The sequence below is a fragment of the Rhinopithecus bieti genome, unplaced genomic scaffold (genome assembly GCF_001698545.2).
Source record: "Rhinopithecus bieti isolate Rb0 unplaced genomic scaffold, ASM169854v2 scaffold_31127, whole genome shotgun sequence".
Classification (NCBI taxonomy): domain Eukaryota; kingdom Metazoa; phylum Chordata; class Mammalia; order Primates; family Cercopithecidae; genus Rhinopithecus; species Rhinopithecus bieti.
This window is the reverse complement of record NW_016813970.1, coordinates 2,310,825-2,323,700: the sequence shown is the minus strand read 5'-3', so window position 1 is coordinate 2,323,700 and position 12,876 is coordinate 2,310,825. Positions and strand designations below refer to the sequence as shown.

General features: G+C 38.4%; 1 protein-coding gene across 1 annotated transcript; it reads right to left on the bottom strand.

Annotated features, from left to right (window-relative positions):
• Positions 1–454: 454 nt before the first annotated feature.
• Positions 455–12,610, bottom strand: PDK4 (pyruvate dehydrogenase kinase 4). Its single transcript, XM_017849325.1, has 11 exons — positions 11,877–12,610; positions 10,730–10,871; positions 9,404–9,475; positions 8,461–8,645; positions 8,215–8,301; positions 7,685–7,762; positions 5,344–5,420; positions 3,424–3,522; positions 3,123–3,233; positions 2,715–2,828; positions 455–1,481 (listed from the first exon to the last, which is right to left on the bottom strand). The coding sequence occupies exons 1-11, from the start codon at positions 12,004–12,006 to the stop codon at positions 1,341–1,343; spliced, it is 1,236 nt and encodes a 411-aa protein (XP_017704814.1). The 5' UTR covers positions 12,007–12,610; the 3' UTR covers positions 455–1,340.
• Positions 12,611–12,876: the final 266 nt, after the last annotated feature.

Sequence of the window (12,876 nt, the reverse complement as noted above, 5' to 3'; positions counted from 1 at the left end):
TTTTTTTGAGGCGGAGGCTCGCTCTGTCGCCCGGACTGGAGTACAGTGGCCAGATCTTAGCTCACTGCAAGATCCGCCTCCCGGGTTTACGCCATTCTCCTGCCTCAGCCTCCCGAGTAGCTGGGACTACAGGCGCCCGCCACCTCGCCCAGCTAGTTTTTGTATTTTTAGTAGAGACGGGGTTTCACCGTGTTAGCCAGGATGGTCTCGATCTCCTGACCTCGTGATCCGCCCGTCTCGGCCTCCCAAAGTGCTGGGATTACAGGCTTGAGCCACCGCGCCCGGCCTGAGAATTCGAAATTTTTAAATAGACATATTAATGCTGGAGTGTACAGAATATAATTAAATATATCAAAAATATATCTTTTAAGCCTAGAAAATGGATGCCTGTGGATTACCATCATTTCAGGATAGTGAAAAGCCCTTCCTACTGAGTTAGGCTCTGAACGTGTGATTTCTTTCACTAACACTAGTTTTTCCAATCTGCTGATTTATTTATAAACAAAGCAAAGTAAGAGATATTTTTGCTGTTACTTTGGCAATTCTCTCTCCAATCCCCAACATCCTGAGTTCAGTGCACATCTAACAATTCACTCAAGACCAGGCACCTGACAATAAGTGTTCACTTAATGTGTAAAGTAAACAGGAAAAGCAGCAGAATAAAGGAGCTGTGTTTTTATCAGTGGAGCCTTCCTTCTGAGATTTTACATAAGTTGATGCCTTCACTGCAACTTTGAATAAAATGTTTTGAAATTTGAAACATTTGAATAAAATGTTTGAATGCTTTGAATAAAATTCCTCCTCTTTCAGCGTAAACCTTATTTTAGTCACCAGCCTTTCCTTCCAGAGCGCATAAATATGTTCAAAATGTACATTTACATACATTTCTAACCACATAGTGTAAACTAAGTTTTAATCCTTTGCATGGCAGGAAAATGCTGGTATTCTGACACTGATATCTTTTGATGTGAACAAGAGGCCTAAAATATTAGTCTATTGAAACTGCTAACAGCCATCTTCACGCTCACTCTCTTTCTCATTCTTGTTATCAAAAACAGATGGAAAACTGAGGCTTATTTCTTTGGGATTTTATATAAACTCATGAGTTATTCTACATAAAAAAATAAGGAGCTGACCATCTGTTAACTCCTGTAGTCTTGCACTAAGTTCTCCTGGGTCACAGAAACAAGCTCCAATCCTCATTGGATCAGTGTTCTGATTAAGGAGTTTTCGTTGCTGTTGTTTGTTTTGGAGGAAACAAGGGTTCACACACCAACATTCAGGAAGCAGCATTGGTGCAGACCCACTTTGATCCCATAAAGTGTCCTGAGTGTCCCTCTTCACATGGCCGCTTCTTTTGCCAGGTTCTTTGGTTCCCTGCTTGGGATACACCAGTCATCAGCCTCAGAGCTCATCTGATAATGTTTGAAGGCTGACATGTTAAACACTGGAAGTTTTTCTATAGACTCAGAAGACAAAGCCTAAAAGAAAAGGGGGGAAAAACATGAGACCAAAGAAATTATGCATGGCGTAATTTGCACTTGAAGTTATTATTCAAAATACATTCAGAGGTAAGTATCCAAACACTCAAATACATTCATTTAATTGATACAGTAATAAGAGCACACTGGTGTCTGCACTCAGTCTATTGCTCTTTCTCAATAGTTTGAAGGCTTTTGCTCACTTAAGAAGTGAATACATTAACTGTTTCAGGTGATCAAAGGCCATTTGGCAAGTAATTCCAGTGCAAAAAATGGGAGCCTGAAAGTTTAATGTTTTAGTTGCTAATATCTGTAAATATATTTTCAGTTGAAATAGTTGGCAAATGGTGAACAGAATCAAGACGGTGCTCTTAACAAAGAAATTGAGGCTTTACCAGAAACAGAAAAACATGCACCAAGTTTTATTTATTTATTTTTTTAAACGAAGTCTAGCTCTGTTGCCCCAGGCTGGAGTGCAGGGGCACCATCTCAGCTCACTGCAACCTCTGCCTCCTGAGTTCAAGTGATTCTCTTGCCTCAGCTTCCTGAGTAGCTGGGGTTACAGGCGCCCGCCAACACGCCCAGCTAATTTTTGTATTTTTAGTAGAGATGGGGTTTCACTGTGTTGGCCAGGCTGGTCTAGAACTACCGAACTCGTGATCCACCCGCCTCGGCCTCTCAAAGTGCTGGGATGACAAGCGTGAGCCACTGTGCCCTGCCAACATGCACCAAGTTTTTAAGTTCAAACAGTGAATGTCTGAACACCCCGACTGACAGTTTGCGAACAGTCAGTTTTCCTTTCCCGGGATTTCTAACAAGGTCAGCTTAGGGTCCTGAGTATCTTGATATCTGTTATTTTTTCAGGCTGGAACATTATTAGCATATACTTCCCACAAATCTAAGTAAAATTAAAGTACAGCTACTCTTACAGATGCCAAAAGGAGTTGCCTTAAAAAATTTGCATTAGCATGTCCTCATTCTGAAACCTTGGTAATGTATTAACACTTCTCGGGAAGCCATTTTGCTTCACTTGAGGCAGGTAGTATGGGCCAGCTTCCTCTTTGGTAAGTTATCATATTAAATAATGTACACATACCCAGAAACAGAATAGAATGATCTGTGGTCATTTGCATTAACTCAGTTTGGGGAATTCACTCTGGACCATAGCACGGAGGGCTGTAAAAGCAGCAATGGTTTTAGAAATAGGATTTTGCTATTGAATTCAAGGGATACCTTTAAGTAGATGATAGCATCTGTTCCATATCCTGATAAAGAGTAGAGATTCAGATCTCCTTGAAAGTACTTGGCATAGAGACGAGAAATTGGCAAGCCGTAACCAAAACCAGCCTAGAGAAGAGAGATGTTATCAGGTAAAGAAGTGTACGTGATCACTGAAATACAAACAAATAGGAAATTACTGTCCTCACTGATACTAATGTCCTAGAACCTAAATAAATATCTTCTACTTCCAATCAGACACCCCTTGTTTCACCATTTTTAGCTTGCTTTATCATGCATTCTCATATCCTTCATGTCTAATTTTACTAAATTGATGAATTTGTCTAAATAATCCCTTGCAATCCTTGCTCTACGTTTAGAACTAGGTGGCTGAGATTAATTTAGCCAAATAATTGTTCTTACCAAAGGAGCATTCCGGGAATTATCCATCACAGGCGTTGGTGCAGTGGAGTATGTATAACTAAAGAGGCGGTCAATAATTCTCAGGGGAACACCACCTCCTCTGTCTGAAATCTAAAACAAACAGTTACCAGAGCCACACATTAAAAACAATGTCTATTTGTCTAAATAAAAATGGCTTTCCTTCATTTAAAAGCACCTGGCATATATGACTGTTATCTATTGCAAAAGCAGAGAGCTTTATTACTATTGACCCTATTTAATTCTTTCAAGAGACAACCAAAAGAAAACAGAGAATGGTTACCTTAATTGTAAGGTCTTCTTTTCCCAAGACAACAATCACCTCAATTGGTGTAAGGGAAGGCCGATTTTCCTGGTGTTCAACTGTTGCCCGCATTGCATTCTAAAGGAAACCAAACCGTAAGGAATTCAATGGCAGAGGAATGAGGGACAATAAATATCTGTTTTTTTAACGTTTAAAATAAAAGTAGCACAGAGAGGGTAATTCAAAGTTCCTATTTTTTTAAGTTAGTAGTAAAACAGCTTTGTAAATAGCCATTTATGAATGTGTCATGTAGGATGTACAATGAAAAATATTCATTTACTGTGTAATATAGCTCCTGGGAGTAATGTCTAATGGAAAAACAATTCTGCTAGCTGTCAAGTTCTTATTTGTAAGCTTAATTTAAATGTGGAAATTGGTTTTTATAGTCCATTTCCTAGCTCTCCCTTTTCTGTCTTTCCATTACATTTTACATCCAAGCACCAAAGACTATTACATAACAAATGAACAGTGAATCACTGAACCAATTTATTGGCTTTTATAAAACTTGCTGTGAAAAGGTTGTTACTATTTAAGAGGACAGTTGATAATTCTAAATTAAATTTCAGTTTGCATTTGATTATCATCTAACTTTTACCAATGATGGCAAAATAACTCTATGAGTTGCATCATTCAACTTAAAAATAAATCAAATCAATGAAAAAGTATCCTTTGTCCTTTAACACAGAGCAACTAAAAGAAGTTTTCAGTCTATTGGCTGAATATCATACAGATAGAGTCTTGGTTTTCTTAACCCATTTTCCTTTCTCACCACCTATCCGCTTACTGCTTTCTGGTTTTTATATGAAATTAAGTTCTAGTCATTAGCTGGAGTGAAATAAAGTAGATCAGATGTTTGTAGTACAACCAATACTTTACAGCAGTAATATTAGAATAAGTTAGGAAACGGGAAGTTCCGGAAAGAGTTATGTCAGAATTAGAGCAGATTTCAGATTTCACTTTTTTTAGCCTTCCTTCTCTCCAATTCAGGGGACTCTTAGGAAGCATCTAAAAGCTTAAGGTGTTTTTCTGTTTTTTGGTTTAAGTTCAACTTGATTTTAATTTAATTAGATCTTAGGACGCATGAAAGGATTTGATTCTTAGCACCTGGCTGCCTCAGACCAGTACCATCTGTACCCTTTGAGAGCTTGTTAGAAATGCACATTCTCAGACCTAAAGAATCAAAATCTCTGGGGTGGAGCCCAAGAATCTGTGTTTTAACAAGTCCTGCAGGCGATTCTAATGCACACTACAGTTTGAGAAGCACAGCTCTACCGGCCTGCTAGGAAAAGCATGCATTTGGACCAGCAGCATCACCCCTTAGCTTATTCAAAATTCAGAATCTCAGGCCCAACTCTAGACTTCCTGAATCAAAATTTTCACTTTAACAAAGTCCCCAGGTGATTCATATGCACTTTAAAGTAGATGATTGAAGGAAGTACTGACTTTGCTCTGAGACATTCTGGACTCTGAATGGGGCCATGCCACCTACAGGAATTCTGGACCTGAACCTCTGAGTTTGGAGGTGGACCAGCCTGTGGGGGTGGAGGTAACAAGGCCTCATTCACTGAAACATTCACCCCATGACCTCTCTTAATGAATGAATAAATGACTGGCGCTTTAATGGACACCTGAAAAAATAATAGGAACCTCCTCTTGGCTCTAAAGCATTGACACATCATGAATTGTATGATGCATTCTCAAATACGTGTTGATGCTACAATGAGCTACATGTACTTTGTCAAACATTGACTGTGTAGTTACTTTCTCCTGGGAGGACTAGAAGCATTCTTGGGAAAAGATATTGAGGCTCCTGTTTTGTGGCAAATAATAAAGGAGATAAAAATATAACTGTTAAACCTTTTTAAAAGGTAAAATTTCAATTATTGTGAACTATCGTACCTTAAATAGTTCAAAGAGCATATGATGGAGGTGAGAAGGAACATACACGATGTGGATTGGTTGGTCGGGAAATTTTCCTAGAAAAATAAAATTCATGAAGATTTTGTAAACAAATACTTCACTAAAATAAACCACCACATTCATGTGATTGACATTTTAGACTTCAAGAGGGTTGGCATATTCTCTATCTTCTCCCTCCCCAAATCCTGCCCTAGAACCTTCTTGCTTAAACAGTAAATACTACTGGCTTACATACAAAATGTTATTGTAGTTCCTACATAGTACTCTTTGGTTAATTGTGTTTTTGTAGAGATGGGGTCTCACTATGTTGTCCAGGTGAGTCTGAAACTCCTGGCCTCAAGCGATCCTCCAGCTTTAGCCTCCCAAACTGCTGGGATGACAGGCATGAACCACCTTGAGCCATATGATTAATTTTTGTATTTCTCCACAAATGTATGAAGTTGGGTAAGTGTGGAAGAATAGTGCTATAAATTAGATTTTGTGGATTATTTCTATTTTCACCATTTTTGTACTGGACAATTTCAGAGTCAAAATTATATGTATTTTAAGATAGAAGGGGAAAACTGTGCTTATAGCATAATATTGAAATTAATGCTAACTATAATTTTCATATTTTTAGTGCATGGTAATATAATACACCTGATTTTTCTTGTTTTTTTATTGTATCACCCAAACATTAAATCTTATATGCTAAATATGCTCAAATTTTACCAAGAGGATAAAGAAAACAGAGAAACAAAACCTCTTAATCCTTTTGAAAAGAAAATAAAAGTAAAATAAAATTAGAAAAAAAACATAAAAGAAAAATAAAAGTATTATTCTTCAGTATTCCAGGCCTTGGCAAAGTTTGAATCAGAAAACACAAGGTCTGGCACAAGCCCCTGTTTATTTTGTCCAACAGTTGGAGCAGTTTATCTACCAGTATTATGCAACAACCCTGTTTATGCTCAGAGATATGTTCCATTCTTTATTTGCTCTTCTACTTTTAGTTTAGTGTTTACTTACATTTGCATGTCCCTAATCTGTTAGGCTACTCTTTGAGCAACTTGATTTTAACTCTCACCATAAACAAAAACTGTTGCTGTATAAATATTACTTGAGAAAGATGTTTACTTTAAATAGAAAAGAGAAGTAACTCCAATTTAAATATACTGTTTTAAGATGCAACTATTTACCAGAACAGAATGGGAAGGGGTGAAAATAGCGCCTTTCATTCATCATGTAATCACTCCAGTCATTCAGACAGTATGGGAAGACCTTGTCAGAAATGAAGTTTTGTTTGTTTTTCTGAGACAGGGTCTCACTCTGTCACCTGGACTGGAGTGCAGTGGGACAATCATGGCTCACTGCAGCCTTGACTTCCTGGTCCCAAGTGACCACTCCACCTTAGCCTCCTGAGCAGCTGGGACTACACGTGTGTGCCACCATGCCTGGCTAATTTTTATTTTTTGTAGAGATAGTGTCTCCCTTTATTGCCTGGGCTGGTCTTGAACTCCTGGGCTCAGGCAGTCTTTGCACCTCGGCCTCTCAAAATGCCAGGATTACAGGTGTATGCCACTGAACCCAGCTGAGTTGAAGCTTTTTGAAGTATGTTCTGCTTCCAGAACAGTAGTCTAAACCAATAGTGCAATTATTTTTTGTATTAGGGTGAAGGCATTTAACATGAGATCTACCCTTTCAACAAAATGTTAAGTGTGCAATACAATATCGTTAAATATAAGCACTATGTTGAACAGCAGAACTCTAGGATTTATTCATCTTGTATAACTGAAGCTTTATATCTGTTGGATAGCAACTCCCCATTTTCCCCTTCCTCACAGCCCCGATAACTACCATTCCACTCTGCTTCTGTGAGTGTGACTATTTTAGACATCTCATGTAAGTGGAATAATGCATCTGTCACTGGCTTATTTCTTACAGCGAAATTTAAAGTATTTTTGTTTCCAGGTCTTATGGGTAACCTCTTTAAGAGAATATTTCCACAGCTATATCCTCCCTACTTCTGGTCTCCTTATCCCTCATATTCTAGAGCAAGTAATCTTTCTTTGATCTAAGATATTGGAAAACAGTTGTTACTTTAATCCCGTATTATTTGTTCAAAACATTCTTCTTTATGAATCCTCATTAGCAACTGAATAGGCAGAATTGGAGCCTTCCAGTTGAGACAGTTAAAGAGAACCTTGTCTTCAAAAAAAAATGTGTACAAACTCTAGGCAAGAGAAAAAAGGAACACAGAAGTTGCTTTATATCTACAAAAAAAATCGTATTAGGAGAATACAGAATTTTCCATAGGTTAAAATATATTTTACTTAAAACTTACCATTCACTTGTGTGAGCTTTAATTCTGGAGATGTTAAATAATACTGATCACAGAGCATCCTTGAACACTCAAAGGCATCTGGAATAGAAGTTGTTTTTTATAACAATGAAATGAATTTATGCCAAGTACAGTTCTCAATTAATCTTCAGTGTCTGTATCACCCTAATATAAAATATGTACTAAAGTACAGGTTTATGTATATAAAAATATATTTTAATATTTTATTGAAGAAAAATTAAGACAGTGTTTGCATTGCAGTTTTAGCAATACAAATATGTGCACTTCAGAGATTAAATACAATATATAAAATACAGCATGTTAGTCACTTATATTTGGATTTTTAAATAATATTTTAAAGGAATGTTTATACTGCTGACTCTCAAAAGGAAAGGACCTTGAAGATAACATTTATAAAATAAAATGGAACACTCTGTGAACATAAATTCATTCGCAGAGTCAACTCAATTATACATATGTCAATCATACAGTGTACATTTTCAATAAGGGAAATGCAGAAATATAGAACATACCTTGGACCACTGCTACCACATCACAGTTAGGATCAATGCTTCCAATGTGGCTTGGGTTTCCTGTCTGTGAGTCACTAAATATAAGAACTGTTGAAAATTAAAAACAAAATATTGTTATAAAATTCAGGATAATGATTAGTACTACCACTGAAAATGTGACCTGCTGATTAGTGAAACATCTAGTTATAGTATGCTTTATATTCTACACCCATGTCTATATACCATGATCATGATGAGCTAACTTACTGTGCTGGTTCATCAGCATCCTAGTAGAAATACGGTTCATGTAAAATCGATCCAAGAAATACTGAAGATTTTGATTGGTGACTGGGTCAACTGTACAGGCATCTTTATACTCTATGATTCCTTGTGCCATTGTAGGGACTACATTATGGTGTCGATTTCGAACTTTGATGAGTGTATCTACAAAGCTAAGCCATAATATTTATGGTTAGTAAAAGTTCAAATACATTTCATTCACTTACACTCCTTAGGTTACTTCACAGAAGGCTAAAGATCTTTTTGCATTACTCATGTGAACAAATCAAATGATAAAACGTTAGTCCTTTATTAGTAATCTCACCACAGATTCTTCCACTAGAGGAGATAATTTCATAAACAGACTCATTTTGTTTCTAGCTTATATGTACAACTATTAGCCTTATAACCAATGCATTCATCAGATGTATTCATTAAGTCTTCTCTTTATAAAATAATGATTAATATCTAATATCATCATTCTAGAGATGACTCTAGAATGCCATTGTAAAAAACTTTCAAAATTTCTTGTCAGATTTGGAAAAGATACTTATTTAGGTAGCTAGCAACTATCAGTTACTCTGAAAGAAAATGTTTAATCTCCAATGACACTGAAATGTATTAAAATTATGTAAAGGTAAATCCTCCTGCACATCTAATCATTGGAGTAAATTTATAGTAAAATAGGTCTCCCTAGGGGAACAAAATGAGTCCCCTTCACACTTAGCATCATTTCTTCACACTTAGCATCATTTTCAATGCCATATTTCTTCACTTCTAAAAAACCAACAAGCCAAAACTTGTCATGTGTAAGGGGGTAGTGATTTATTATTCAGAGCTGAATTCCTTTAATTTAGGTCTAAAAATATCTTAGGAATTTGTCTGGAAAGAACCAAAGTTTTAAACATTTATTCTAATGCATAGAGCTTACTCTGATAATGCTTTCTGGTCATCTGGGCTTTTCTCATGGAATTCCACCAAATCCATCAGGCTCTGTATATACCTGTGAAGAAACAGGTGTGCTTTAAGTTTTAAAATTAACAGTCAGATAGCAAATGGCTGAAATAGAATAACTTTTTCAAATAATTTTAAAAGAAAAGTAAGCTATTATGTTCAAAAATAAGAAGCGTTCGCTGCAGAAGCATTTGGAAAATAATAAAAATTTAAAATGCTATAATTTTTAATCCTTGACTTTCAAACTTAAAATTTAACGCAAAATGTTTCTTTAACTATTTCAGGTCAGTATTCAGTTTCCTGACTATTTTATTTGGCAAATATTTTCATTTCTTCTAGCAATAATACTTAGAAATAACTTTTTTAAAGCTTTTAATTTTTTTCTACTACATTCATTCATAGAAGAGTATAAGTCTTGACTGCAAAAGTAAATACTACAGATTGAATATGTTTTAGATTGTAATTGTCTTATAGGTATATAATACATGTAGTTCTTGAATCAATGAACAAAAGGCTCTGCAGTCAGTGGATTAAGATAAGGCTCTCATGCATGTCTGCCACCTGTGCATATTCTGCTTCTGTGATCCAAAAATTTGCTGTTTTGGGTTACCTACCATCTCTAAGCATCAGTATCTTCATTTATAAAATGAGATTATAACAACTGACACTTACTGACTGTTGTCTGTGTGCCAGCTGCTATCCTAAGTGGGTTTTTTTTCTTTGTTTTTTTATGGATTATCTCATTTCATTACACTCAAACATCCCTCTGAGGCATATACTTTACTCTCCTTAATGAGAGATGGGAATAATAACTCAATGGCATAAAGAGTTTAAGACACTTGCCAAGGATTCCACAACTAGAAGTGACAGAGGCAGGATTTGAACCCAGAGCCCACTCTGCCAATCACTTTGTAAGTGACAAAGATTAGGCCTCCCCTCAATAGTAGTCATTTGAATTGGTTTCTAGGCATAGGATTTCTTTTGCAATATCAAACTCTTTTATTATTGAAAGTACTCTTGTATAATTGAAAATTAAAATTGCATGCCAATTATTTTCCAATTTATCCTAGAACTCAAAATTTTATTATAAAGCAGTCGACTTTTCAGGGTAAAATGTCTGTTTATAGTTTTATAGCTTCCCTAATGATAACTTATCCTAAGTTAATTTTAAAATCCCTACATCTTTCAAAAGTAATTACCGTTCAGATCATCTGTTTTCCAATTATGATGTTAACATAGTATAAGAATTCATACCCTGGTAACTGTTTCAAAACTAGAGACTTCAATATGGTTCACCACTTACCAGCTTTTAACCAATTGCACTGAAGAGGTATTTATTAATTGGGTCGGGAGGATATCAATTTCCTTCAGAATATTGGCGAGCCTCACAGGCAATTCGTGTCGCAAAAATGCAAAAGAAGTTCTTTCACATGCGTTTTCTGAACCTATAATAAACGAAATTAATTTAGTTTTTGGGGAAAAGGTGTGTCTAAATGATATATCTAAATAGCATTAACTATCAAATATTGAACACACATATATTATAAAATTATATTTCACTCTCTGTTGGGTTACTGTTAATCGATAATTCGGGATGATTGTCTTCTTAATTGACTATCTCTTTTCTTTCTATTTTCCTTCCTTTCCTTTCGTCTTTCCTTCTTTCTTTTAAAAGTGACAAATACAGAATAATTATTGTCTTCTCTTTTGAAGAGGATTCACTTCCAAGAAGTAAGAATATCCCACAGTTCTTAGCATTTTTGAAAGACTGCAGGATTCGGTCACACCACAATGTCAACAACACAACATCCTTTAATGAGTGTGGACATGAAAGATGGGGGATAAGAGGCTGGAGTGGGAGCTGTAATATTTCCAGGGCAGTGATATCACATTTAAACCCTTGAAACTTTCCTTGTAAGATTACTGCAACAAATGTGTAAATATTTTCAGCAATAATGCAAATATATGAAAAGCTATAATGATAAACAGACAAATCTGTAGGGATGCAGAGAGATGTACCCTGTGGAAGGATGACGGTGGCCAAGGAATAAAATCTGTTAATTTGAGGCTATTTAATACCATTTAGAATCGTCTCCAAACAGTACTACGCTGTGAAGGAGGGGAAAAAGTTTCCAGTCCATTGTTAAACGGTGACCGAAAGCAAAAAGTAATTTGACTGGAAGAACGGGTCAGAAAGAAGAGTGTGCAGATGAGGTCAAACCTTATCCAGTGTCGGCAGGCTTGCAGGTGGCCTTGACCTGGCGGCATCCCTGTCAGAAAGTAACCAAATCTAGGAAAAGGAAAGTTGTGCTGTCGTCGAGGCTCCAGGGCTCAGCAGCAATGTGAACCCTAGTTATTTTAGCTTGAGCCTAGCCTCCCTCTCCCGAGGCTGAAAGTTAAGGCAGTTCCCCATCCCCAGGACCCAGCTTGAGCCTTGTGTCCCCTCTCACCAAAGTCCAGTAGCTGCTTCATGGACAGCGGGGAGGGGCTGTAGCGCGAGAAATGCTCGACCTCTTGGGGCACCAGGCCGGCGCCGCTGAGCGAGCCAGCGCTGCGCAGCACGAAACGGGCCGCCTTCATCTTGACGCCCACCCGGCCTTGCAGGGACTGTGGCTCGCTTGAGGGGCGAAGGCTGCTCGGAGCAGAGCCGGGTTCCAAGTGGGCACGGCGCGTCCGGGCGAGGACTGCAGGTGCGCTGGCTGTCTCGTGCGCCCCGGCCTGGGCTAGGGTTTGAGGGTGCCGCGGAGTGAAGAGGCTGGGCAGCGAGTCGGGGATGCAGTGGGTTGAAACTCAAGTTCGCGTCTTCCCACCAGCCGCCGCCGCCCGAAGTTTTATTTGTCTCCCCGCACTCTCCCCCCGAGTCCCGAACAGGAGGAGTCACTGGAACTTGGAGACGCGTCCTGAACTCCAGGCCGCGCCAATCAGATCAGAGAAAGAGCTATGGGCCCCGCCCCCCTGGCCGCGGTCCCCGCAGAAATGGCCTGACACGGTGACCACGGAGTGCCCTGGCACCGGTGCCCGCGGCTGTGAGGGGAATAGGGTGGGAAGAACAGGGAAGAGGAAGCAGAAGCAGGTATCTGGGGCAACGTGGGCTTAAGATTAGCCTCTTGGGACAGGGCTCCAAGTCGCGTGGTCTGGGGTCCCGCCCAGGCTCGTCCTTGTTTACAACTCGGAGGCTGTTTCAATGTCAAGTACTCCTGGCAACAAACTGTTTCGAAGAGTTTGGGCTCTGAGCGCTCATTGGTCCTTTCTCAGAGCAGGGCTGTTACAGTAGCCAACAAGCTGCGTTCAAAAGTATGGGCTTCTCTGCCACTAGACAGAGAGAAAGGAATAAACAACCTAAAGACGTGCGCCCCCACCCCCACCGCTCCCTTTTCTTCAGAAGAGACCCGCACATAGCAGGAACTGTACGTTCCTTTTGCTGAGAGTTGAGGGGCTGCCCAAATACAT

Bases quoted from the DNA above. Each gene is read 5' to 3' on its own strand.
- PDK4 (XM_017849325.1), bottom strand. From the start codon at position 12,006: ATGAAGGCGGCCCGTTTCGTGCTGCGCAGCGCTGGCTCGCTCAGCGGC. The intron at 10,872-11,876 runs GTGAGAGGGGAC...CGTTTATTATAG, and splicing joins GAAGCAGCTACTGGACTTTG to GTTCAGAAAACGCATGTGAA. The intron at 3,523-5,343 runs GTACGATAGTTC...GGTTTCCTTTAG, and splicing joins TGCTCTTTGAACTATTTAAG to AATGCAATGCGGGCAACAGT.